The following is a 27,957-nucleotide window of genomic DNA, read 5'->3' on the forward strand; positions in this document are numbered from 1 at the left end:
AACTGGATTCCAGTCCACCTTGAAAACTGTCAACTCAGTGTAAACACATAAGAGGGTTACTCACTGGGTTTCCTGTATGTCCTCCATTTGTAGAACAGAAACAGGATGAGTCCCAACACCAAGACAGCCAGACCCACACAGATTATGATGACCACTGGAGTACCTAGAAATACAAATACCAGACTCACACACCATGATGACCACTGGAGTACCTAGAACTACAAACACCAGACTCACACACACCATGATGACCACTGGAGTACCTAGAAATACAAATACCAGACTCACACACCAGGATGTCCACTGGAGAACCTAGAACTACAAATACCAGACTCACACATACCATGATGACTACTGGAGAACCTAGAACTACAAATACCAGACCACACACCATGGTGACCACTGGAGTAGCTGTGTGCTCTAATGTTTCTGCACATTGAGCCTGAAGGGAAACATGTTTATAGGACCATTACTGTACAAATGTAAAATTACACTGAATGTGACAGAATAAGTTCTCAAGGTGTAATACCACTTCCTCTGAAACACACAGGGTGGTTTCGACATCTAAACCAAACCAGAGTTACAAAATGACAACAAGCCGCCTCAGGCATGGAACCAACATTTGAAACATCATCATTATATTAACTAAGACAGATACAGTACTGGTCGGTTGATCATATCCTGGTACATGTTCAGCATGATGGGAAGTGTTCAGTTGTTATTAACACCACGCTCAGTGTACAACTCAATGTCTGTACTACAAATCCATCCATTCCACTTTAATTCAACACCATAACATCAGTTTGTTGAAATTATGTACCACACGGTTTCCAAAATAGTTTGGACACTGCGTGAAATGTACATAAAATCAGAATGCAATGATGGGCCAAAAATAAAAGCAGGGTTCCCCACCCTGTTAAATGATTTGCACATCCTGCATTCTGTTTTTGGAAACAAGGTTGTACTTTGATCAAAGGTCAGGTTGGATTTCATTGACACTGCGCTGAAGAAAATGTGATTAATTTCAAAAAGTTCACCCATTGACTCCTGTGGCTGATAAAGGTATGACAGACTACCAAACTAGGATAAAGGTATGACAGACTACCAAACTAGGATAAAGGTATGACAGACTACCAAACTAGGATAAAGGTATGACAGACTACCAAACTAGGATAAAGGTATGACAGACTACCAAACTAGGATAAAGGTATGACAGACTACCAAACTAGGATAAAGGTAGAAGAAAGCACACCTTAGTTGACGAGGTGCTGGCTAAAGGGTACGAAGTGGAAAGAAAATGGATGAAAAAGCTGCACACTCTAAACTCAAATGAATATAAAACATAGTAATAAGACCAACGTTTCGACAGACACGCTGTCTTCATCAGGGAACAATGAAGAACACTGCAAATCACATGCTTTATAGGGTATTTGTGGGACACACACAGATGCTTGTAATATGTCAATCAGAGAGATTATCTAATTGGACAATAAAGGAGTAGTGTGTCAAAATTGGATAGGGAAACAAAATAAAGAATAGATATATACAAACAGGAATACACCAAAGGCCACAGTGGAACTACGTTTTATCAATAACCAAGAGTAAACCATGTTAAAAATGAATACACAAATCAGAGAAATGGTTTCAGATCATAATCAATATTGAGACCAATATTGAGAGACTACCAAAGTAGAAAATACATTAAGACATTTCCATCAATGCATTGTTTTGTATTTTAAACTCCAATCCACTACTCTGGCATTGCAAGCACCATGTTGTACAAGCTGAGATACACAGGATTCCTTATGAGCAAATTGGACCACCACTTCCAAGCATTTACCATGACCAACATGGACTACAACTACCAAGCATTTACCATGACCAACATGGACTACAACTACCAAGCATTTACCATAACCAACTTGGACTACAACTACCAAGTATTTACCATAAACAACATGGTTTACAACTACCAAGCATTGTCCATAAACAACATGGACTACAACTACCAAGCATTTACCGTTACCTATACAGACTACAACTAACAAGGATTTACATGTACTTGACCCATTAAGAAATGAATCCCGGAACCCAGGTTCCCCACTGTTCCAACTAAGGTGTCTGTCACTACTTGCTGATGAATATAACAGCAACCTGGAATGTCCAATCAACATCTGAACTTGAGCTTAAATAGAGTTTTCAACTATCTAGAACAGTGTAGTTGTTCTAGATAGATGAAATTGTGATTTCTGTAACCATTATGATTTAAAAAGGAACCAAACATCAATGTGATAATAAATGGCTTCATATGATCACCATCCTTAAATAAAAGACAGTTTTTTTGCATGATCAGTCATATGCTCAAAATCAATGCCAAAATTGCACAATTTCTGCCAGGGTATGCAAACTTATGAGCACAAGTGTATATACAAACACACCAACCCAGAACTCACACGCACATTAACACACATTCAGTTATTAGTCACACACATACATGTGCTGGGCATAGTAGAAAGATGTATTTCCCGCTCCTTGGAAGCAGGATAAAAAACACTGGATTAGAGGTTACCTGTTGTCATGGTTACCATTGTCGTGCTGACTGTGACAGGGGGGCGGAGACTTGTCCTGGTGATGTCAGGTGGAGTGGAAGGAGCTAAAGGGTCAAACACAGTATTTCCTGTTACGTAAGACTGTACCAGAGACAGTAGAGACAGAAAGACTAACTCATACAGTATTTTTTAATGTCAGCTGAATAGCCATGTTGCAAAATAACCACAAGTGGTTGTTTGACATATTTGAACAATAGAGAAAGGTAGAAGAAAACACCAGTAAATGTATTTAATCAACTCCCCAAAGATGAGCTCATTGAAAGTGGATTTAAGCTATACATTTCATCGATGGAGAATGTGTGATGATGACACACACTACTGTAGGTTCGACAGTAAATTGTGTGTAACTAGCAAAATAATGTAATGTTGAACCTTAACGGCAGCTAACGGTAGCTAATGCCAGAAAAACACTAGTTAAATCCACTTAACGCAAGTTAATGTCTGCTAATTCTTGCTAACATCTGCTAATGCTAGTTAAAATCATCTAATGCAAGCTAACTCCAAAAATAATTCAATTGCTAACAATGTATGCATGTATGACTGATTAGAATTTTATGACTCCTAGAACTGTCCGTAACCTATTGCCCAAAAGGTTTTAGCATTCATAAGGGGCATTTTTGACTTTATTGCTAGTGAAAATGTCTGCTGACTGCAGGAAAAAGGTCAGTGTTAAACAGCCTCAATTTAACTGCTTGTATACTTTACAGATTAAGTAAAGCAATCAACATCTGAGGGCTGTTTGAAAAATGTATTAAAAGTGTCTGTAGTTTGTTTAGGATCACCCAAGAAAGTTGGTCTGATTACATGGGTGGGAATGATGTACCCGTGGTTGGTACCCTACTGGGGGGCGTGGTCTTGTTAAGCCACTCCTCCCCATGTGTATCTACAGGGAAGTTGTGTGTTTTCTTTTTGTGCTATCTCCAACTGTACAGTGTCCCCGTCTGCTGCATGTGGCTCACGCCAACACCCCCATATTGTTCCAGAACCTTCCGGGAGGCAGCCAGAAGGCTCCGCCCCTGCACAGCTGCCTCCCAATCAGGACCTCGTCAGGGGATCTGGTATTTGTCTAGGGGGCATCCTTGACCGGCACCAGCGGATTAGAGGGTTACTCGTAAATCAGTAGATCTGTATAACCCTTTAGTGTCTATCTGCTGTTTGTCCAGACATATGACTCCTCAGGAGTTGAGAAGGTTACCCAGGTGGGGGAGGACAGCCTGTCCCTTTGTTTGAAGCATCTTACCACACCCCTTTTTCCACTATAAGTACTGATGACTGTTCATGTATTAAGTTAGAGACTCCTCGGATGATTATGTTTGTAAGCATCTGACGTGTCTCTCTATTTGCGAATAAACTATTAAATTGTGCAAGAGGATTTTCTCTCTGTCCTTACTCCTTTAAAAGTTCTGATCGATGAAATTGCAATCACAGACCTCAGGGGAGGTATTTAAGAGCTCCCAAGGAGCTGCTCAGGGGAGGAGCTAGAAAAGATGCCACAGCTGAAGAAGATGCAATGGGAGAAGTTGAGGGGCCTGGAGAGGAGAAAGCTACAGCAAAGACAGCAACCCCAAACCATGCTGCCCTCATACTGCTGAGCCACAGGAAAACAGGAGCCAAAGAGGGAGAAACACAGCCAGGAGGAGAAGGTCAGGCCATTTCCATTCCACCTCCTCCCCAGCAAGGAGGTTTTTTTTCTGTTTTTTGATTACTCCCTCACCTCCTCCCCTACCACTTCTATGTATGTTGATACAACGCTCCCCGAGTGTGTAGTAACAGAAGGACAGGAAGTGATGTGTTTACTGACATCTGAAGAGGGAATGATAATGTGCATGATGTGCATACCCACATTTTGACAAAGACATTTGGTAACATTTTGCCCCTTTATACACAGACTATTATGCACATTAATACTCTTCAGTATTATTGTAATATCAAAGAAAGTCAATCATATTCCAAATGCAAATACTCGAAAGTTGTTACAAAATATACAATTCCTACCATTAATTTACTTCAGATAATAGACCTCTAATACAGAAAATATACAAACTAGTGAAATTAAATTTCTCTGAAAACACAACGGATGAAGCACGTACCTTCCTCAACCCTCAGATACACCTCTTGGTATGAGTCCAGAACAACTCTCATCACTCCACACATGTCCCGGTGTCTGACCTCTTCAGGTCCTTGATGGTCACAGTGACGTCTCCACGTTTAAAGTCAAATATGCTGTATCTTCCCTTCTCAGTATAGTTTTTTATTGTCTGTATTCTGTATGAGAATATCTGAACCAGTGCAGGAGTCCTTGCAGAAATACTTGTCATTGATCGATGCAAATGTGTGTTTACATTTAATTACCACCTGTCCTCCTACAATTCCAGTCACTGTCAGATCCTCTGACCCAACTGGACACAGAGCTGTCACATGAAAACATAAAGAGAGTCCAGTTCATGTGTAAACATCAACCTTTCACCTCAACAGAAGTGTATGTAATATTACAGAAATACACGTGTTATCATGAATACATAACATATTCACTAGTTAACTCACCCAACAGAATGGCAACCATACTGAAGAAGACTTTCTCCATAGCTCTCTTCATCCTAAACTCTCACTTTCCCCATTTAATCTCCCTCTGTTACACTCTTTCTCTGCTTCTTTTCTCTTCAACTAGTGAGTGTTGTGTTCTTGTTGTTTCTCCGGTCAAATTTTCCACTTCCTATTTCTCACCACTGTCTGTTATTCCTGAGCATGTCTGTTATAATGGGTAATTCCCTCATTCTCTCTCTCTCACTCTGTGATCTCCCTTATCTATAACATCCTCTCTCTCTGTGATCTCCCTTATTTATAACATCCACTCTCTCTCTGTGATCTCCCTTATCTATAACATCCTCCCTCTCTGTGATCTCCCTTATCTATAACATCCTCCCTCTCTGTGATCTCCCTTATCTATAACATCCTCCCTCTCTGTGATCTCCCTTATCTACAACGTCCTCTCTCTCTCTCTCTGTGATCTCCACTATCTTTAACTTCCTCTCACCCTCTTGTTCACTCCTTGCCTCCTCACTCCGTCCCTCCTCACTCCTTGCCTCCATCCATCCACCTTTCTCTCCTGCTCTCCCTCTCCTTTCTTCCTTGTCCCTTCTCCTTTCTGTCATCTCTTGACCCCTCTCCAGTGCTTTCTCTCCAGTGGTTTCTCTCATTCAGCATGATGGGTTCTGGTACATGTTCATCATTTCACCACACAAACAGTGTCCTCTATCATGGAAGTTGCTGCATTTAAGACAAAATATTTTTTTGAGTATAATAATATCATAATACAACACTACAGATTTCAAGAATTTTCCTTAATTTGGTTTATCTTTGTTTTACTGTAATTTAAATAATGCATATTTCAACTATAGTGATATAAAATTGTGGACAAATTCCATTAGAGAAGCGTTAAAGCACTGTCTATGCAGTCCGGATCTACGTTGGGGTAATTCCGATGTTTTTGACTAGGCCTGTCTATTCAGTCCGGATCTACGTTGGGGTGATTCCAATGTCTTTGACCATGCCTGTCTATTCAGCCCGGATTTACGTTGGGGTGATTCCAATGTTTTTGACCAGGCCGGTCTATTCAGTCCGGATCTACGTTGGGGTAATTACGATGTTTTTGACCAGGCCTGTCTATTCAGTCCGGATCTACGTTGGGGTAATTCCGATGTTTTTGACCAGGCCTGTCTATTCAGTCCGGATCTACGTTGGGGTAATTCCGATGTTTTTGACCAGGCCTGTCTATTCAGTCCGGATCTACGTTGGGGTGATTCCGATGTTTTTGACCAGGCCTATCTATTCAGTCCGGATCCACGTTGGGGTGATTCCAATGTCTTTGACCAGGCCTCTGATGTCGTGGTCAAAACGGATGGTGTTCTTGTGCTTGATGATCAGCTTGACAACCAGCAGCAGAAAGAGTGTGAAGACCCAACCAGTGGAACTGGGGGACACTGTCACCATGATTTCACCCAGAAGGGTCAGCTGGACACACAGTACATGTACACACACACACGCACACAACGTGTACTTTCTCAAGTCATTCAACAGATTTTAATGGCATAAACGGCACATGCTAGAAGAAGTATCTCATCCTCTAGCATAATGACTTCTTCCAAAGTGAATCAATGAAGAGAATTTCAGGTTTATTTTAGAGTTTTCCTGTCTTATAAAACCATACAGGATTGGGTAAGAGGTTCCAGTCATATAAAACCATACTGGTTTGGGTTATAGGGTCCCTGTCTTATAAAAAAGTGGGGAGTTAAGGGGGAGTGACCATAAGTAAAGGGAGTGGCTGTAAGTATTGGTGGGAGTGGCTAAAAGTTAACGAGGGAGTGGCTGTATTTAAAGGAGGGAGTGGCTGTATTTAAAGGAGGGACTGACTGTAATTAAAGGAGGGACTGACTGTAAGTAAAGGACGGACTGACTGTAAGTAAAGGAGGGAGTGGCTGTTAGTAAATGAGCGAATGGCAGACTGACAGGCAACTGTTGGTGTGCAGTTATAGAAGTCCAGGAAGAGAAGTGTAAGAGCTGTCATGCTGACACATTTAGCAACATTCTTCCTCTTTATATGGAGGCAATGTGTCTTATCAAGTAGCATTACATAAACACACACTGAAAGCAGGACACAGACGCATGGAGATCTCAGGACTTTAATGACATAACTAAACATACAGTAACAGAACATTAAAACAAAATAAAAACAATAAAATCCGAACTATGTAACATGGAACAAGATCCAAAGAACGACCGACAAGAAGCATGAGGAGAGGATTTCTGAGCAGGTGCTGCTGTCTTCAATTCAGAAATGAAATGAACGAAGCTGCACTCTCTGCTGCCCCTACTGGACAATCTGTGCCACACCAGACAAATCGATCAAAATATTAACCAAGACAAAAATAATATTGCTTTTAAATATTCTTTACATTTAATAACAACCAAATCACTATATTTAAATTCCACTTTTAACCATACATTTTTTTAGTTATAAAACTTTTTTAGAACTATATAACACTTTTTAGTTATAACACTTTTTTAGAACTATAATCGCCTACGTGTGAGTTTGATGCTGGAACATTCTCAGTTTGGTTGTGGATGTGTTTTATAGGTGTGGCTGTGGTAAGGGTTTGGTAGGTGGAGTCTTGGATTGATGTGGAGAGGGTTTAGTAGGCGGAGTCTTGGGTTTCCTTGGTGAGGGTTTGGTAGGTGGAGTCTTGGGTTGCCTTGGTGATGGTTTGGTAGGTGGAGTCTTGGGTTCCCTTGGTGATGGTTAGGTAGGTGGAGTCTTGGGATACTAATGTGAAGCTCTGCTTGGTTCTGGAGTCTTGAGTTGATGTGTCTGGTTTGACTACTGGCCCTGAAACACAACCAAACTGTTAAAGTGTGTGAGTGTGTGTGTGTGTGTACATTTGTTTTATAGAAGGTTTACACAAGAACATTATATAATGATCAGTACGATTGTGGCAAGTGTCTTTGGGTAAATAGTAGGATTAGGGATTAGGGTTAGATTTGGAATGATATATCATATAGAAGGAGTACTAACTTGATGCTTTCCTGACTCTCCTCCATTTACAGATCAGTAACAGTCCCAGCACCAAAACAGCCAGACCGACACAAACCATGATGACCACTGGAGTACCTGGAACTACACATTCCAGATCCACACACAACATAATGGCCACTGGAGTAGTTAGAAGTACAAATACCAGACTCACACACCATGATGACCACTGGAGTACCTAGAACTACAAATACTAGACTCACAGCATAAGCTCTGTTTGTTAACACGTCTTTCCTTTTTATCACAAGCAATTGAGGTAATGCCTTAAAGCCTATGGTTTTTAAAGTTTGACAGCGAACAACCTGAATAGTCAAAAATCTGCCATAAAACACCCTGCTAAAAAAACAGTTAGCCTGGGTACATTTTAGCACAGCAATTCTTACTATTTAGTGAATTGATTTCTTCTGGTGGAGTTGCTGTTGTTCGTGCCTCCCATTCTGTTTCTGAAAGCAGAGAAGTTGTTCAAGAACATCAGGACAGAGATTTGAAACTGAGAGTACCAGACTCACAAACACCATCTATCTTCTACAGACTGTTAAAGCAGATACACATCCTTTCAATCCTGGGTCAACAGTGGAAACATAAGTTGACATGTAATCTTTCTCCTTCACCTCCAGACCTCTCCACTCTGTGACACATCCATCAACAATCATCACCATGGTAACTGGTTCTGACTCCACTACAGGTATACTACAATAGCATTAGGATGTTAAAGGTCAAATCTCTATGTACTTCCACCTACAACCTACATTTCTCTCAGTGGCCCTCATTTATGAAACCTGCCCAGAAACAATCTCAGATTCAAGCCTGGGAACAGATGTACGATCATATCCAAGATGTACATCAATCTCCAAGTGTGATTCATGAACCAGTTACCATGGTGATGATTGTTGATGGATGTGTCACAGAGTGGAGAGGTCTGGAGGTGAAGGAGAAAGATTTAGGAGTAAGAGGAGGAGCTGGGAGAGGAGGAGGAGAAGGAGCTGAGAGAAGAGAGAATGGCAGATAAAAAGGGGAGAAAAACCAAGAGCACATAATGATAACGTAAAAATTATTTCATTAGCAGATAAAATGTAATAATGTATTACAGAAAGATACATGTTCCAGACATTAATCCAAACCAACCTCTGTCCACAGTGATCTTTACTTCAGTATTGGGATCAAAACCCCACCCGCCTATCAAACACCAGTATGTATCAGTGTCCTGTAGTGTCAGGTTACTGATGATCACAGTGAAGACTCTTCTCTCTCTGTCGTCATACAGAGAGTATCTACCATTAGAAGTCCATGATGACGGCTGATTACTTTGGATGACAGGAACTCTGTGTGCCCAGATCCCCTTATAGAAGTACTTTGTATATGTCTCCCATCCCTGGTCATAAGGACACTCAATACTAGTTGATCCTCCTTCTTGACCTCTTCTTGTTATTACTTCTGATGTCACACAGACTCCAGCTACAACAGAAACACACAGAGAAACAGACAGCATGTACTGAATAGTCCTCAGTAAGATGTTGATATTGATAGTCTCTCACACAGAGAAACAGACAACATCTACTGCAGAGATCTCATTTAGTTATTATAGATTTCTCTCTCACAGAGTCATGTTGGCTGTGTGCTCCAATGTTTCTGCACTGAGATTTAAGTGAAACATGTTTATTGGACCATTACATGTAAAATGACACTGAATGTGACCGATGAAGTTCTCAAAGACGCCATTTTCTGTGGGTGGTCACAGCATTCACCCTCTAAACCAAAACACAAGCGCACACAATCACACACAAACTTACACAGACACACTCACACTCACACACGTACACACACACACACACACAAGGTAGCCAGAAGGCCCAGGGCCCCAAGAAAATTCTAAGTGAAATAAAATTGAAAGAAAAATAATAATAATAATGTTCGTCTTAAGATGTGATGTTGTTGTTCAAAATGATTTAATTATCTAATGCTTTCTAATACATTAATACATATTTATTTCAGAACAAACCTCCCCTCTTACCCAAATGGTCTGTCTCATATTGTTTTTCACTGAAGGAGCCTGAAAGATGTTCGGTCCTTACTCAGTCAGCCTGGGCCTGCTACACTACTCAATACATTATGAAAACATGAAACGCTCGTATGTGATCAGGGCAGAATACAGAAGGTTAGTAGAGTAAATAGTGTCCATAACAGTAGCAGCTTAGCGTCTGTGGCTACTACTTACTGAATATGACTGTTTGACTGTCAATTAAGAAAGCACTTTCCCAGACCTGGACCATCACGAACGGACACCAGACAGACGTTAAGAAGACACTGATTCAATGTTATCATGTCGTTCTTCTAACATCACGCGTGTTGATTATAATGACGCTAATGTTGATAATGATGGTGACAGCGACCGTGCTACTGATGTTGACATCTTGGCTCCCCAACAAACCTCTGACAGTGTAGTGACACAGAATATCATGTCTGTTCCAGGTATACAGTATGTGGCCCTCCCAGCTGACGGAGCAGGAAAGGTGCAGGACAAAGAGAAGAAGGGAGGTAGATGATTGCATTTGATCAAGAAACAGTCCGCTTGAACAAAACGGCTAAATGCTTTGTGCTTTACTGTAGTCATAGTTTAGAAGGCAGTCTGTACCCTTCAGATAATTATTTTTAAACTAATTGTTTACTCTACTGAAAGGGGCAGCAGTGCAAATGTCTTTGGCAGTGGCAGTTCCATTCAACAATACTTTGTTCGCTTTGGCAACAGTGGCCACCATCCATTCATGCCAATAAAGCACCTACTGAATTTGAAATGGAATAGAACACAGAAAGGTGTGTTCAAAATGTTCCCAGTGTGGTTCTGATAAGGACAGTGGCCCTCATTTATCAAAAGTGCGTACACCAAATTTCCAGCGTACACCTGGCGTACACCCAAAACCACGGTGACTTTGAGATTTATCAATATGGACGTTGGCGTACGGCACTCTCAAATCCTACGCCAGCTCAGGAGGTGGTGTATGCACGTTTTGAGTTAGTGCGGAAATGCATGGAAAAAAATATCCTAACGAACTGACAAACTAAAAGATATGATATTTTATGACCCACTGTAAGAAAAACAACAACATAATTACAAACTTCAGTGTTTATTTTTGTGCAACATGGACTTCAAGGTTTTATTTGTGTGACTTTACCAAAGCATTTGATTTATATGTATTCCTTCAGATGCGAGCCTGTGCGCTTTACATGACGTTTCAGGGTTAGGCCCGGCAGTTGCGCAAAGACTGGGTTCAGTAAGGCTTTTAATGACCAAAATATAATTCAGACTGACAAAATAATAAAAATTACATTCTTCTTCTTTTAAATAATAATAATAGAAATAATAATAATAACGACATCATCAACTTTTATTCTGCTTTTTAAACAGCCAAAAGAAACTATTTTATTTCTTTCTACCTCCCTGGTGATCGTCTCAATCTCCACGTCAGAGAAGTTTCTCTTTTTTGCCGTCTTCCGTGTGTCCATGGCGTAAAATGAGGGCGTGGGGGAAGCGGAGACTTGAATATATAGGGGCGTGTTATTCTAATGACGATCGTTTTCATCCGCGGCATTTATCAAGGGCAGGTATTGCGTACACCTGGATTTTAAAGGTACGCACAGTATCATAAATCAGGCGATGAGAGGAGTGTAAGCAAAATCTTACGCCAACATATACGCCCGTTTCTACGCAATAATGATAAATGAGGGCCAATGAGGTCAAAAATAGATGATGTTGGGGCCTCAACCAGTCTCTGCCAAGGGCCCCCAAATCTGTAAAACCACCCCTGTAAAGAAACTGCAAAACACACACACACAAGTTTGTACAGCTACACTCATGGGGACCAGAAAATAGAAATTGCATGCTCCCTTGCCCTAAACTTAACCCTAAACCTAACCCTAACCCTTACCCTAACCCTTACCTTAACCTTAACCTAACCCTAATCTAACCCTAAACCTAACCCTTACCTTAACCTCAATAAAGTAACATTTATGCCTAAACTTTACCTAGATGTAATGCCTAACCTTAACCCTAAACGTAACCAACAACGCCTGGACATTAAAGAAACCCCAATTCTAACTATAAAATCAATTGTAAGTTTGACCCTAAACCTAAACCCTGAGCCGGAAATTGACTTTTGCCTCACGGGGACCGGCAAAAGGTCCCAATGAGGTCAATTTTGTTTCTGGTTTCACTATCCTCATTGGGACATTTGGTCCCCATTTGTTCAGTAAGACCTAACACACACACACACACACACACACACACACACACACACACACACACACATGCATACACACACCAGTGGGCCTCCATCTCTCTCCACTCTTATCTGAGTTCTGTTCTACTTTGTTCAAATGTCAGGTTTGAGTTCACTGAAACCGGTCCTAAAGAAAATAATACCAATTTTTAAATGTTTTTCCCACACTGACCCCATTGGGTGATAAAAGTATGACGAAATACCAAACAAAAACAAAACTACGATATTTCCATCACTGTGCTGGTTTGCATTTAGATTGTGTTTGATCGTGACACTATAGGGAACACAGGACAAGGAAGGATGTTCATTTTGAAACAGATTTCTATTTCTTGTTTTAATTGGGTAGTGAAACCCTGGTTTCACACTGTGCCAACTAAAGTGTCACTGTGACTATTTACTGAAGTATAAAACATACCAACTGGGCACAAATGTCCAACCAACGTCTGTATTTGAGCTTTGATAGACTTTTCATCTAACTACAACAATGTATAGACTGTACACATGGAAAGTATGTTGGAAAACAACCTAAATATATCCACGAAATTATGTATCACTCACCACATAGAAGGAAATGGATGACAGATATGAGTTTCCTCATTATGTTCTCGGACTTGCGGCGACTCGCCTTTCATCAACACACTTCTGGGGTCCTTCTCTCTACAGTCTGTCAGTCTCTTTCAGTCACCAACACACACTCCCTCCCTGTCAATCAGGCCCCCTAAACACAACTCTGTCTACGTTTACGAGGTCCGTTAGATGTTTTGGAGGTCTGGTAGATGTTAAGTCCTCTAGCCAGTTTCATTCTCTATTTGTCTGGTTTGTAGTCTGGTCTGTTCCTGTTACTCAACTCTGTGTCACTGTCAGTGGTTTCACATTGTGTTGGAGTGTGGTTTTCAGTGTGTGCATGTTTGTGTGTGTGTGTGTGTGTTCATAAGTAAAACTCAAGACCAATGTGACTCCTACTGAATTCTGACCCTTGACCTCCTTTGTTTGGTGAATAACGGAATAATATTTCTGTCGCTTATTTATCAAAAACGACATTGTTGTTCACTTTTCCAATGTTTCTACATTGTTTTTCTACCCTAGCGAATTAAATAGTTTTCATATAGTTAGAATATCAAGGAATTACGTTTTCTATGATAACTGGGAATATTAAAAACAATTATGTAATTTAATATCCATGCATTTTTCTTTTAGGGTGCTGCTATACTGTTATTAAACACACAATCATATTTAGAAGTTGGTCAAATAAAACATTCATCTGTACTTCGCTCCGTAGTTTGTAATGACAGTGATTTTGGGAGGTTCAGTGAACACAGTAACATCTGAGTGTAGAAAGGAAGGCATTTATGTTTTGGGATTTGTATTTCTGACACAGTTAATTATATTGTGTCCTTCACTGGAACAGGAAGATGTGAGTAGGACAGAAATACTCCATACAACCCTTGGTCTGATCCCTACATCTATCAGATCATACGCAGCTGCTTTGCTGTCCATACCTGCTCCATATCCCATGTTCATACACCTGCTATATTCCCTTCATTCTTTCAATACACCCTGAGCAGGGTGACCCATTACCCTTCAGTGTTACCCAAAATGCCCAGGTTTATCCTGCGACAATGGCATTTCCTGTTTTCCTCCTCAACTGGGCGTGGAGATGAGAGCCTACTCTGGGTGACATGTTAGCAGTCTAACGGATACGTTACGTGAATGACATTGGTGCAATAACTATCAAAATAGGTGACGAGTGCTGACTTTTTTGTCAAGTGGAAAGACAGAGAATCGTAGAATCCCCTCTTTTGCTGTGCAAGGGGTTGTGGTCTATATTACCCCAAAAGGCATGCACCAGAAATGCAAGACCATCTGGGAACTTTGGGCATACTATTTATAGCGTACCATGGTTTGAGACATACTAATCTTCTCGCATACAAATCTGGCATACTATATTGTATGCAAGTATGCGATTTGAGATTCAGCCCCTGCCTCGGACCAGGAACAACAATCAGTTGTTGTCATGACTACCATTTTTCAAATCCTCCCCTATGCAACCACACTCATCCTGTTGATTTGTGTTAGGAAGTGACCTCAGCATGTGCAGCTCTACAGGTTATGCTCCAAGGTGTGAGACTTTAGGCCTAAACTATACTTCAGACTTAACTAGTAGTGATATAGTCCCCAATGACACCATATTCTCTACCTAGTGCACTAATATGGGAACAACGGGAACTCAACAACACTACTCTACAACAGGGACCATACAGTAGGTAACTTTGTTCTTAAGTGTGTGAATGGAACTTTGTCCTACACAGAAAATGTATTTCATATGGGCCTTCAGGAAACTAAAGCTGTCTGTGAGTGACTGACTGTGAAAACTGTCAACAAACTGTTTCACAGTTTTAGCTGAAGAGAAACACATTCGGGTAATGAGTTAGAACATTACTTTTTGTATGTTTGTTTCTATGTTGATATCACTGGCATGCATTATGGATTGGACGAGGTTCAAAAGCCAACATGTGAAGTTGGTCTCAATCACAAAACGATTGTTAAGCGTATTGTTTCAATTGGATGAAAAAAAAAAAAAAAATTCTATTGATGACTGAAATGATTCTGAAACACTGAATGTCCGTTTAAAGTTGTACGTGTGTTGTGATAAGTCTTTTCCATTATGTCTTACTCCTACTATATGTCTTTTAAGTGGAGTCTTGAGGGGCCTTGTTGAGGGTTTGGTAGGTGGAGTCTTGAGGGGCCTTGTTGAGGGTTTGGTAGGTGGAGTCTTTGGTTGATGTGTCTGGGCCTAGGGAACACAACATGGTAAAAAGATATATATATATATATATATATATATATATATATGCACATATATACAGGACAAACATTCCACATACACCCTTCATACATTATCATTCATTATCACATACATACAGAAACAAACACTCCACATACACCCTTCATACATTATCATTCATTATCACATGCATACAGTACAAACACTCCACATACACTCTTCATACATTATCATTCATTATCACATGCATACAGTACAAACACTCCACATACACCCTTCATACATTATCATTCATTATCACATACATACAGAAACAAACACTCCACATACACCCTTCATACATTATCATTCATTATCACATGCATACAGTACAAACACTCCACATACACCCTTCATACATTATCATTCATTATCACATGCATACAGTACAAACACTCCACATACACCCTTCATACATTATCATTCATTATCACATACATACAGAAACAAACACTCCACATACACCCTTCATACATTATCATTCATTATCACATACATACCATACATACAGTCAACAACTTTCATACATTATCATTTATTTTCAACAAAATAAATACTCAAAAACACAACATTTAAGTTGATAGTATTGGCTCCTCAACCATCAATACTTTGTGATGCCCCCACTGGAGTGGATAATTCAGACCACAGGTTTTCAAGTGGGTTACAGTTTACATAACAAACTGTCAACTCTGTGTGAATACATGAGAGGGTTACTCACTGGATTTCCTGTCTCTTCTATATTTCTAGATAAGCAACAGGAGGAGTCCCAGCACCAACACAGGCAGACTCCCACAGATAATGATAACCACCAGAGTACCTAGAAATACAAATACCAGACTCACACACCATGGTGACCACTGGAGTACCTAGAAATACAAATACCAGACTCACACACCATGATGACCACTGGAGTACCTAGAAATACAAATACCAGACTCAAACACACCATAATGACCACCACACTCATCTTCATACTGGTGTATGTGGGGGTGTGTGGTTTTGGGTCAGAGGCTGAATGCAGTAACCATCCTGATTGTTTTAGAGGATGTTATATGTACTTTGTCCTTGAGGTATTTACACATTCCCATCAACACATAATGACCTTTAACAGTTCTTTAATGTCCTTCACCGCCTAGAGATGTCCTGTTTCCACCAGAAGGTGATGTAGTTTATCAGGGTTTGATTCCTCGGTAGTTGTAGTCCATGCTCCAGAGTGGTTGGTACTTGTAGTTCAATACGTGTCACCAGGTGTCGCACTGAGATTATTCTGCATTACCTTGGGTTCCAGGCGTGTCTGTGGGTCGAGGCCCTGCTGTTACTCACACAGTTCCATTGGTTCCCCCTGCTGGTGAGTTAAAACAACAACCTATCAGAGAGGGACAGGAAGTGTGTGTGTGTGTGTTATTGTGCACTCTAGAATATTTTGGTGAGCTGATGTCCGTACATTTGTGAATGTGTTGGGTTTTGGTCAGAGGAATAAAGAAGTTAACACCTGTTTCAGAGGAAGTGGTATTAACTTTGTGTGGGGGGCAGAAATAGAGTTAAGGATGTGAGAAAGAGGTTACAAAGAGACAGGGAAAGAAGACAGAGAGATGGGGAGAGTGAACTGAATACATGAAGACAGAAACAGAGAAATAGGACATGGACAAGAAGAGAATAATGACAAAGACAGATCAGGACACTGAGAAGAAAGGCAGAGAGAGGCTGGAAATGAAAGACAGATGAGTTGTGATGATGAGAATAAAGGGGTAAAGACAGTTATGAGAAAGTCTTGAGAGATAAAGACAGTGGCCGTCATCTGTAAAAAGTATGATCAATTATTATCTGAAAATAACTGTACGATCATTTGACCGACAGAGCTGGTAATTATCAATATTATCATTTTTGTTTCATCACGATGCAACTCATGTCAGGGACTGTGTAACAATGTCAGGTCAGGGACCGTGTAACAATGTCAGGTCAGGGAGCGTGTAACAATGTCAGGTCAGGGAGCGTGTAACAATGTCAGGTCAGGGGCCGTGTAACAATGTCAGGTCAGGGGCCGTGTAACAATGTCAGGTCAGGGAGCGTGTAACAATGTCAGGTCAGGGAGCGTGTAACAATGTCAGGTCAGGGACCGTGTAACAATGTCAGGTCAGGGACCGTGTAACAATGTCAGGTCAGGGAGCGTGTAACAATGTCAGCTAACGTCAGAAAATAAGAAAATGCTTGAATCGCAATAAGACCATCATCATCATGAAAAACAACAATCATAACAGCCTCAGTAACAACAACCACAATTATAATAATTATAATAATAATAATAGGTATAATAAAATAAAATGACTAGGTTTCACGTTGCAGGTGTAGTGGAGTGTGTTGAAACAAGTGAGTCATATGCAGGGAGGTGATGAACGTTTCTTTGTATTGAAAACAGTTAAATGGCACGCAAAACAAAGTGCACAAGCGCAAAAACAAGCGTGCATCAGTTTTCTCCAGTACAGACTTAGAACATGGCGAGCGTCCCCGTTACATTAGGAATATAACACATACAAACAAACCAACATGTTTAATAATATATCACTGCCTTATTAATGTAGGATTTATTCCTTTCACTTTTGGAAAGGAATTTTATTTCTGTTGTTCATGCGTTTGTAAGGTTTGAAATGCCTTTGTACATGTAATGCGCTAGACAAATAAACTTGCTTAACCTTGCTTTTCCTAAGTCACTCTGGCCTGTAGTATCGATATACTTGGAGATCATAAATGGTGGTTATAATTTTGGTGGCTGTAATGTTTATTATTAAACTGACTAATGGGAGGATAAATAAACCAGTGGTTCTGGGTCAAGCAGTTACCCTAATAATGGCAGCGCTTGCTCTTCTAAAGGACCTCTGCTCTGGGCTGAGACTTGAAAGTGTTCCATGTCCGCTGTGATTGTTTCATAGAGAATGACGAATGGTAAATTAGTGGTTTTAGACTATAATTTATGCTGATTGATGTCTATTTATAGCTTAATGATTGCCACAACCGCATACATTTCAGGTGTGTCATATTATATGTAAATAAGGAGAGGTGCAGGGCATTCTCGTGTCCTCGGCTTTATCGGATTTATCAATCTGTGATTACATTTGCGCTCATTTCAAAGAGAGGATTGTACATCTGTTCCCAGGCTTGAATCTGAGATTGTTTCTGGGAAGGTTTCATAAATGAGGGCCACTGAGAGAAATGTAGGTTGTAGGTGGATGTGACCTTTAACATCCTAATGCTATTCTAATATACCTGTGGTGGAGTATGATTGTTACCATGGTGATGATTGTTGATGGATGTGTCTCGGAAAGGACAGTTCTGGGGGTGAAGGAGATGAGGAGCTGAGAGGACAGAAAGAATGATAAAGAGGGGAGAAAAGTCAAGAGAGAGGACACATCAATAAAATGTATTAAATGTAATAATGTATTACAGAAAGATACATGTTCCATACATTCATCTAAACCAACCTCAGTGAACATTACTTCAGTGTGGGGATCAAAATACCACCCGTATATAAAACACCAGTATGTATCAGTGTCCTGTAGTGTCAGGTTACTGATGATCACAGTGATGACTCTTCTCTCTCTGTCGTCATACAGAGAGTATCTACCATTAGAAGTCCTTGGTGACGGCTGATTACTTTGGATGACAGGAACTTTGTGTGCCCAGATCCCCATATAGAAGGACTTTGGATATGTCTCCCATCCCTGGTCATAAGGACACTCAATACTAGTTGTTCCTCCTTCTTGACCTCTTCTTGTTATTACCTCTGATGTCACACAGACTGCAGCTACAACAGAAACACACAGAGAAACAGACAGCATGTATTGAATAGTCCTCAGAAAGATGTTGATATTGATAGTCTCTCACACAGAGAAACAGACAGCATGTACTGAATAGTCCTCAGTAAGATGTTGATAGTCTCTCACACAGAAACAGACAGCATGTACTGAATAGTCCTCAGTAACATGTTGATAGTCTCTCACACAGAGAAACAGACAGCATGTACTGGAGAGATCTTAGATGTAATGACTGGTTGTCTCTCTCACATGAGAGTCATGGTAGCTGTGTGCTCCAATGTTTCTGCACATTGAGCTTCAAGTGTAACATGTTTATAGGACCATTACATCTAAAATTACACTGACTGTGACAGATACATTTCAATGTACAAGGTTAACGCAATTTTCCCTGAAACACACAGTGTGGTTACAGCTTTCAGCCTCTAAATCAATACCACACAAGCAAAATGACTGCTGCCTGAGACACACAACCAACATTTGCATCATCACCATTATATTAATTAAGACAGATACAGTACTGGTCAGATTATCATTTCCTGGTACATGTTCAGCATGATGGGATGTGTTCAGTTAGTATAAACACCATGCTCAGTTTACAACGTACACAGCAGTCATGGACGTAAACTCAACGTCTATATTAGAAATCCAACACCTTTTCCACATGAATCCAAGTCATAACTTCGGTTTATTGAAATTAGGCAATAACAACCTTAAACCTCTCTATCTCTCTCGCTGTCTTCATCTCTCTCCCTCTCTAATACTGCCAGGTTCATAGGTCTCTTTTCCTCTTAATCAACCTGTTGTTGCTGTGTGAGGTTCCCCAATTTGAAGGAATGTGGTTTTTAGTGACTTCATGTTTGGGTGTGTGGGTGCACTTTGCATAAGACTTTGGCACTTTGTTGTTGAATTCTCACAAATACCCACAGTTAGTTTGAACATGTACACATTATTTTTTTTTTTAAAGCCACAGTCACTGCTTCATTAGATGTTGGACTAACACAGATATTGCACATTCAATACTAGCCAAGCTAACTCACCCACAAGTTTCCCAATGGGGTTGAACATCTACTAGTGTGTGCTGAGACGAGGTCCAAAGTTATGAACGCAGCATGTTACCTTTGTGTCTGTAGTTCAACAGCATCATTTTACTTTTTTCCATTTCCTATCTTGTTTCCGGTCTGCTTTGGGTTTCTGGGGAAGTTAACAATATCATGTAATATAGCAGCCAATGTAAAGCAATGACCAAGACACAAGCCACATTATTTCTATAATGTTTATCAACTAAGGCATGTTCTTCCATTTCTCTCAGTTTTCCAAAGGATATAAACACACACACAAGCCCGGATTCTAATTCCCTTTTTCAATGGCACATTTAACGCCACAAAGTCTTATAATGTTATGGGAAAAGACCTCTACATAAACATTAAACATACAATATATATTTCTGACCAGCATATGTCACTACTGTGTATTGAGTTTAATAGCTTTGAGTGATAAAATGCTTTTCAAAGCAAGCCTCAAAGGTTTCTGAAAGCTTTCATTGTCCATTGCACCACAATAAACACATGTAAACCAGCAAAAAAGGAAACAGGAAATAATTGCAGTCCAGAAGGCAGCCTGCATCCTCCATCTTTCTGTGTTCCAACCAATTAATGTGCTCTCAGCAAACATGCAAATCAACTGCAACAAGAAACCCCTAAGCCTCCAGACTGCATCGCTTCCTGTGGTCAGCAGCCTCAGACACAGAATAAAAGAGGGTTGAAACAGAATGTCTAAAAATCACATGACCCTCCAATCAACCAATCTAATGACCTTTCATTCAACTTAACTTTGACAGAAACATAGAAGCACACCCACACACACACACCCACACACATACCCACACACACAAACCCACACACACCCACACACACACACTAGTAGTGGATGTCATTGTGAGCATTTGGGTTTTATGGCAGAGTAAGTCACCATCTCATGGTTGGAGTGTTGTCTTTTAAAAGTGGAGTATGTAACACTGTCTGGTTGGTTACTGACATCAGAGTCTTTGCTGAAGGAGACACTGTCATATTGGAGACAGGATGGATCTCTGGGGAAGTTAACAGTATCATATTGGAGACAGGATGGATCTCTGGGGAAGTTAACAGTATCATATTGGACACAGGATGGATCTCTGGGGAAGTTAACAGTATCATATTGGACACAGGATGGATCTCTGGGGAAGTTAACAGTATCATATTGGAGACAGGATGGATCTCTGGGGAAGTTCACGGTAGCGTAGCTCACACTGTCCAGAGCCTCTGTAGAAGAATCAACGTTGCAGTAGATGTCATCTTGACACTGATTGGTTGCTGTGGCATGGTTAGAGTTGATGTCATGTGTATCAGAGTGCTGATTGGCTGAGGTGGAGTAGATGGGATTGGAAGTTTTCCTTTTGGAAGGGCAGGATCCTGTGAATGGGAAAGAAGACATTGATGTGTGTGTGTGTGTGTGTGTTGTGTGTGTGTGTGTGTGTGTGTGTATCTAACCTGTATGTGTCTTTGATCTGTTCCTTTGTCTGAGGAATATGAGGAGAAGGAGAACCAACAGACAAACCACGACCACCAGACCAGCCCCCATAGAAACCAGTACATCTGGAGAACACAGTAACACAGGAGTCACACACATAAACACACACATTCACGTAGAACCACACAGAATCCTTACCAATGTTTGAATCAGTTGTTCTTCCTTTAGTCACGGTTGGTGTCGTTAGTGTTGCTTTTCCCACCTCTGACGGACAGAGATGGGAGGGACAGGACAGAGATGTGGAACAGAGAGAGACTCATATTCATGTTTTAACTCCGGCCCAACAACCCTGAACTCTAATGGAACTGTTGATGATGTCATGGGTCAGTGCAAACACACATCTCCCTCTCCATGGCAAGGACCAGGAGTAAAAAACACTGGTTAACAGTTCACCTGTTGATATGACATCAGTTGTCCTGCTGACTGTAACAGGGGGGCGGATACTGGTCCTGGTGATGTCAGGTGGAGTGGTTGGAGCTAAAAGAGACAGTAGAGACTGTGAGATATCCTACTTGATCGTGACGGAGTGAAATGTTTTGTCATGTTTTGGACTGGCCAGGATGTTAACACCTTTTACTGTAAAACCTCTGACAATTCCTTAATAAATTACCTGTAGCTAAAGATCAAATATGTGCATTCATTAGCTTTGTAAAATTCTGAAATGAAAGACAGACTCTTGAAGATTTTACTCGATTTACATTGAATAGCCTTCAGAATAATGTCTATACCACTTTGTTAATAAGATTACATGCAAACATTCAGTTACACTTTATTTTGAGACTCCCAATTTCCTTTTGTAGTTTATTGATAGCCACACTATCAACAAACATTCAACAAACACTCAACAAACTATAAATAAACTATAGATTAATAAACAACTGCTTGCTCAGGTTAAGGTTAGGTTTAGAATAAGGTTTAGGGTAAGGGTTAAGGTTAGAGTTAGGTTTAGAATAAGGTTTAGGGTAAGGGTTAAGGTTAGAGTTAGGTTTAGAATAAGGTTTAGGGTAAGGGTTAAGGTTAGAGTTAGGTTTAGAATAAGGTTTAGGGTAAGGTTTAAGGTTAGAGTTAGGTTTAGAATAAGGTTTAGGGTTAAGGTTAGAGTTAGGTTTAGAATAAGGTTTAGGGTCAAGGTTAGAGTTAGGTTTAGAATAAGGTTTAGGGTAAGGGTTAAGGTTAGAGTTAGGTTTAGAATAAAGTTTAGGGTAAGGGTTAAGGTTAGGGATAAAATAAATGTTAGGGTTAGTAGATAGTTAAAATATTATAGTCAGTAGACAATCTGTAGAACATCTACATGCACACTTTTGGGACTCTCAAAATAAAAAGTGTTACCAAACTAGAAATAGTAAGTTTAGCATTTCTTTTAACTATCTGAATTAAATTGCGTCATGCAGAAATGTGAATTATCGCTTAGCAGGAACTATGCAGAAGAATGTGGTTCCCTCAGAACATTCCGACTGAAACCTCATTGGCCGACCTCTCTAAGTGATTCTGGGACAGAGTGGCTCCGTCTTCATCAGAATAAATGAGGGAGTGGTTCTTAGTGAGGTGTCACCTTTCTCCACACTCTTTAATGTGATGTCTGTAATGTCAGAACAGGGACACTCAGAAGGAAATGATAGAGTAAAGAGTAAATAACAGGAAGTGAGGTATGTAGTAAGACCTGAAAATAACTATATTGTGACAGAGAGGATTTAGGCAACAATCTGCCCCTTGACACAGAATGTACACTTTGTAAATATTAAAAGTAATATGAAATTGTACTATAATACTGCGATGCCAATACTAAATAGTACAGTAAATCCTTATAATAGTACTACTTAAATAATTGTATTACAGAAGATAAGAGAAATTGACAAAAAACAAATCACTTATGAAGTTACATGCTAACCGTTATTTGTAAAATCTAACTTATGAATGTACTATTCTCTGTTAAAACAACCACATGAACACATACCTTCCTCAACGCTGAGATACACCTTTTGGTATGAGTCTACTCCATCTCTTTCCACTCCACACCAGTATGTCCCATAGTCTGACCTCTCCAGGTCCTTGATGGTCACATTGAAGTATCCATTTCCAAAGTCATTTATACTGTATCTTCCTTCAAAATAATTCTTTCTGACCCTTGTCTTAATGATAACATCTGATTCAGTTAAGCAGGGGCGCTTGCAGAAATACTTGATGTGGTTGTCTAATGAGTTGAAGGAACATTTAATCACCACCCGTCCTCCTACAACTCCAGTCACTGTCAGAAGCTCTGACCCAGCTGGACACAGAGCTGTCACATGAAGACATGAGAAAGAGTCCAGTACATATTAAAACGTCAACCTGTCTCCCCAAAACAACATATTCATGTACAGTTAGTCACGTTCTATCATGAACACTAAACACTTTAACTCACCTAACAGAATGGTAACCATAGTAATGAAGAAATGATCCATGTTGCCCTTAACCCCAACTTTAATCTTCGTCTCTCTCCCTCTTCCTCCCTCTCTTTTACTATTCTGACACTAAACCTCCCTCTCTGTCTGTCTCCTCCTCTGTCTGTCTCCTCCTCTGCATCTGTCTCTCTCTCTTCCTCAAAACAGTCGGTTTTAAACTGTTGAGCTTCCTCTTACTCTCTGTCGCTCTATGTCTCCACATCCTCTCTCCCCGCTGGCGTAGCGTGGGGATGCCGGGCCGGGATGCAATATTCCCCCTCCCAAGGACAGAACTTATGAAGCGGTTTATACACATGCGAAGCCGATCCTTCTGTAGATGAACCTTCCAGCTGATGTCTGACTGTGATAACAGCATAGAAACACACAATATCAAATACAAAGTCAAAGTCTTTTAATGATAGAGGCCAAGCACGGCCCCCAGTTAAACTATTGCATAACGGACGGGTGCTTCATAACAGAATGTAACCTATTGGAATCATTGCTAGCTTAATAACACATTAGTAAAGTGTTGTATATCATAATAACACACACATTAGTAAAGTGTTGTATATCATAATAACACACACATCAGTAAAGTGTTGTATATTATAATAACACACACATTAGTAAAGTGTTGTATATCATAATAGCATAATAACACACACATTAGTAAACTGTTGTATATCATAATAACACACACATTAGTAAAGTGTTGTATATCATAATAGCATAATTGTTGTATTTGTAAATGTTGTATATATCTTATGACTTTTCTTCATTTATCAGAGAGTTTAAATACTTTGTTGAGTAAGAACATGCTAGAATAAACAGGCTAATATGCTTGAATAAACAGGCTGTAGAAATTGACTTTATAGTGTGAATGCTTATTTTACTCGTAAACTATTGATATAGTGTGGCATTAGAATATAGACGATTTACGAAGATTTTGTTTGTTGTGCGAGGACTTTTTTAGTATCATTAGTTTACCTGGTAAGTAAGACTATGAACACGTTCTTATCGTTAGCGTTGACCTGAGAGCTTTCAAGGTTAACTGCCTTGCTCAGGGAGGAATATTTTACATATTGTCTACTCAGGGATTCAATCAAGCAAATATTTGGTGACTGGTTGGATGTTAAAATTTATTTATTTATAAATTTTTTACCCTGACTCTCCTTTTTACATTCTACTTTGTTCAATGTGGGCCAAGATTCAACCCTTAAAAAAGAGATACCATCCAATTTATTCCCACAGCTAGTCAAACTGAGATCTTCCACAGTTGAGCCCTGTCTAACCACAAATATATAAACAAATTGACAGACAAAGATATACAAAGATGAACAGAAACAGACACAAATAAAGTGGTAATATACTGGGCGTAGGGGGTGTTGGTCTCTAGTAGAGGCGCAGGGACAGTCCTCCCACTGTTACTGTTTGAACTGTGACCACACACCCCCCAAACTGATCCTCATTCCATCCACTTTATGAGTTGATTATACGCCATCAACAGAAAAAGTTCCTGGTTGGTTATCTGAGAGCTGTCAATGAGGATTTGGAAAATTCACATCTATGTCACCTTATCTGTGTGGTTGGTGATGGTGACTGTGTCTGGGTCCTGGTTGGTTGTTGAAGAGCTGGGAACCAATGATCTGGCAGGGTGTTTGGTAGCTGAAGTGTTATTTGATTTTAATGTTCCGTTTTTTATTAAATAATGAATGCACTGTTTCATGTGTTGATTGTGTGATGACACTGTACCTGTGGTTCTCTTCTCTCTGTCTCTTCTCTTTCTGATGAGTATGAGGAGCAGCAGACCCAGAAGAAGAAGAACCAGAACCAGACCAACACCAGAATACACCAGATTACTTATAAGAACCAGACCAACACCAGAATACACCAGATTACCTAAAAGAACCAGACCAACACCATAAAAAACAACAAAATAGGGCCAGGGGCCAAAAGAGTTTGATAACCAGTGCTTTAGGGAGACAGAAAAAGGAGAGTTAGGTACTGAAGAGAGCAGAAAATAGAGGAATTGTTGGTTGTGAGGAGTCAATAGGAACCATCAGATTAGTACACCTGTAAAGTATCAGTCAGTGTGTTTTAAATCAGGTCATTAATGTCATTCACCTCCAGCAGCTGAAATATGTAGTTTATCAGGGTTTGATTCCTCTGTAGTTGTAGTCCACGCTCCAGTGTGGTGCTTGGTACTTGTAGTTCAATACGTGTCACAAGGTGCCACCCTGAGATTATTCTGTGTTACCTTGGTTTACATTCTTACCCGTACACACACATACCCAGTATTACACAAGCAAGACGGGCCTGTGTAACTTTATTCACAGAAACCTAAAGTTGTTCAGTTAAATGAATGACTAGGTCATCCTTAAATAATTAATAAAGATCATTAGGTGATGAGCAGTGTGATCGCAGCTCCCTCAAGCAGAATAAAAACAAAATCTCCTCTCACATTCCCTCCTCATTTCATGGCCAAAACTTTCCCTCGCTGCCATCTGATTGGTGTGTACCTGCAGGAAATGTCTGTCCACTATGAGTCTCGAAGCTCATTACAGTGGTATAATTCATTTCAATTTTACCCTCCTCCACTCTTGGCCCACCATCTTTCCTCTCGAGACTCTAGCACACAGAAAATCATTACGCATTCGTAACTTTCCAAGACACCTAGTCCAACATTTATCTTTGCCTGTCTGGCAGTAAGATGGTGATCAGAGGGTCACTGGGTCATGGTGCAAGCAACAGCTCACCAGAAAACCTCAAGTGTTAGGCCACTTCCTGTCTGTCTGGGAGAGATGTTCAGGTTTACCTTTGTCATCAGCCCTTATCACTCTAAAACCATTGCCCCCTGGGAAAAAACTACCAAACCGTTTGTAGCTGTCACATATTATTATTGTTGGATATAGAACTAACCAGCACTCTGTCCTGCTTATGCAGAGTCCAAGAGGGTGGGCTGTAGAAAAGATCTCTTTCCTTCAATACATTGCTGTCAGTGGGAAACGTTGTCACAGGATGATTTCTGTCTTGTATTCTTATTTGGTGGAAATATACTGTTACATGGCTACAGTTTTTTCTTCATAATAGATTATTATTGGGAAACGATTTATGATATCAATGGGTTAGCAACAACCCTAACTCAGGGTTAAAGGTCAGGTTCATTTATGGCCTGCTATGTAAATTGGTAACATTGATACATCCTGCAATAGATTTGTTAAATGCAAGGCGTTTATTATTATACAGTATTGGACAGATATTGCATTAAATGTTAGTACACACCAAGCGTGCCGCACAAGCCCTGAAAAGTGAAGCCAAAACGTCTCGATCGCCCCCTGGTGAGTGGTCCCAGTATAGGTCATAAACCCCGCCCTCCCCATGTTATTCAATGGGACGCGAGACCAACTAAACAATTAAATTACCCTTCAAATATATTTTTTCCAAAGCTGGTTTCTGTCATTTACTGTAGTTTGTATCACGCTAATGTAAATTCAAGAGTTTGTTTTTAAAATAAGTTGGTTTTTAGTTAGTTATTTAATGCTCTAAAAACGGTGGTGTGACGTCGTGATTCACAGCTGTGATTGACAGCTATCTGAGCCGAGGAGCCACTGAAGCGCCATCAGGCTTTTTTCGCGATCTTCGGAGGACTGCGGAGATTGGAACTTTACATTTAATCTCTAAATTTCTATAATTGATATAATTTCACATGGACATAATGGGTTGTTCTGCAGTACATTGTGCTAACCGATCTGGCATTTCCAATCGATCTTTGAATTTTTTTCGGTAAGTTACATTTATAAGCTATTTAATTAGTAAATAAATGTAATGGGCTAGCTAACGTTAGCTAAAAGACAACAAGCCTCGTTAAT

General features: G+C 40.1%; 2 protein-coding genes across 2 annotated transcripts; both read right to left on the minus strand.

Annotated features, from left to right (window-relative positions):
* Positions 1–9,057: 9,057 nt before the first annotated feature.
* On the minus strand, positions 9,058–14,725 carry LOC117594913 (CMRF35-like molecule 3). Its single transcript, XM_034294462.1, has 3 exons — positions 13,029–14,725; positions 9,322–9,651; positions 9,058–9,179 (listed from the first exon to the last, which is right to left on the minus strand). Exons 1-3 carry the CDS (start codon positions 13,066–13,068, stop codon positions 9,058–9,060), a joined length of 492 nt encoding a protein of 163 aa, XP_034150353.1. The 5' UTR covers positions 13,069–14,725.
* A 5,575-nt stretch (positions 14,726–20,300) lies between these two features.
* On the minus strand, positions 20,301–26,311 carry LOC117594866. The gene is made up of 9 exons (XM_034294124.1): positions 26,213–26,311; positions 25,841–25,872; positions 25,662–25,734; positions 24,287–24,449; positions 23,623–23,946; positions 22,062–22,145; positions 21,807–21,872; positions 21,629–21,733; positions 20,301–21,550 (listed from the first exon to the last, which is right to left on the minus strand). The coding sequence occupies exons 4-9, from the start codon at positions 24,402–24,404 to the stop codon at positions 21,033–21,035; spliced, it is 1,215 nt and encodes a 404-aa protein (XP_034150015.1). The 5' UTR covers positions 24,405–24,449; positions 25,662–25,734; positions 25,841–25,872; positions 26,213–26,311; the 3' UTR covers positions 20,301–21,032.
* Positions 26,312–27,957: the final 1,646 nt, after the last annotated feature.

This window comes from Esox lucius, chromosome 9, assembly GCF_011004845.1.
Source record: "Esox lucius isolate fEsoLuc1 chromosome 9, fEsoLuc1.pri, whole genome shotgun sequence".
Lineage (NCBI taxonomy): Eukaryota > Metazoa > Chordata > Actinopteri > Esociformes > Esocidae > Esox > Esox lucius.

Excerpts from the sequence above, each read along its gene's own strand:
- LOC117594913 (XM_034294462.1), bottom strand. The coding sequence starts at position 13,068 with ATGAGGAAACTCATATCTGTCATCCATTTCCTTCTATGTG. Across the intron at positions 9,652-13,028 it reads CATCCATTTCCTTCTATGTG|CTGGAGTCTGTGTGACATCA; the intron begins GTGAGTGATACA and ends TTTCTGTTGTAG. Across the intron at positions 9,180-9,321 it reads AAAGATCACTGTGGACAGAG|CTCCTTCTCCTCCTCCTCTC; the intron begins GTTGGTTTGGAT and ends CTCTTCTCTCAG.
- LOC117594866 (XM_034294124.1), bottom strand. The coding sequence starts at position 24,404 with ATGTGTATAAACCGCTTCATAAGTTCTGTCCTTGGGAGGGGGAATATT. Across the intron at positions 23,947-24,286 it reads GAGACATAGAGCGACAGAGA|CTCTGTGTCCAGCTGGGTCA; the intron begins GTAAGAGGAAGC and ends TTCATGTGACAG. Across the intron at positions 21,551-21,628 it reads CAGATCAAAGACACATACAG|GATCCTGCCCTTCCAAAAGG; the intron begins GTTAGATACACA and ends TCCCATTCACAG.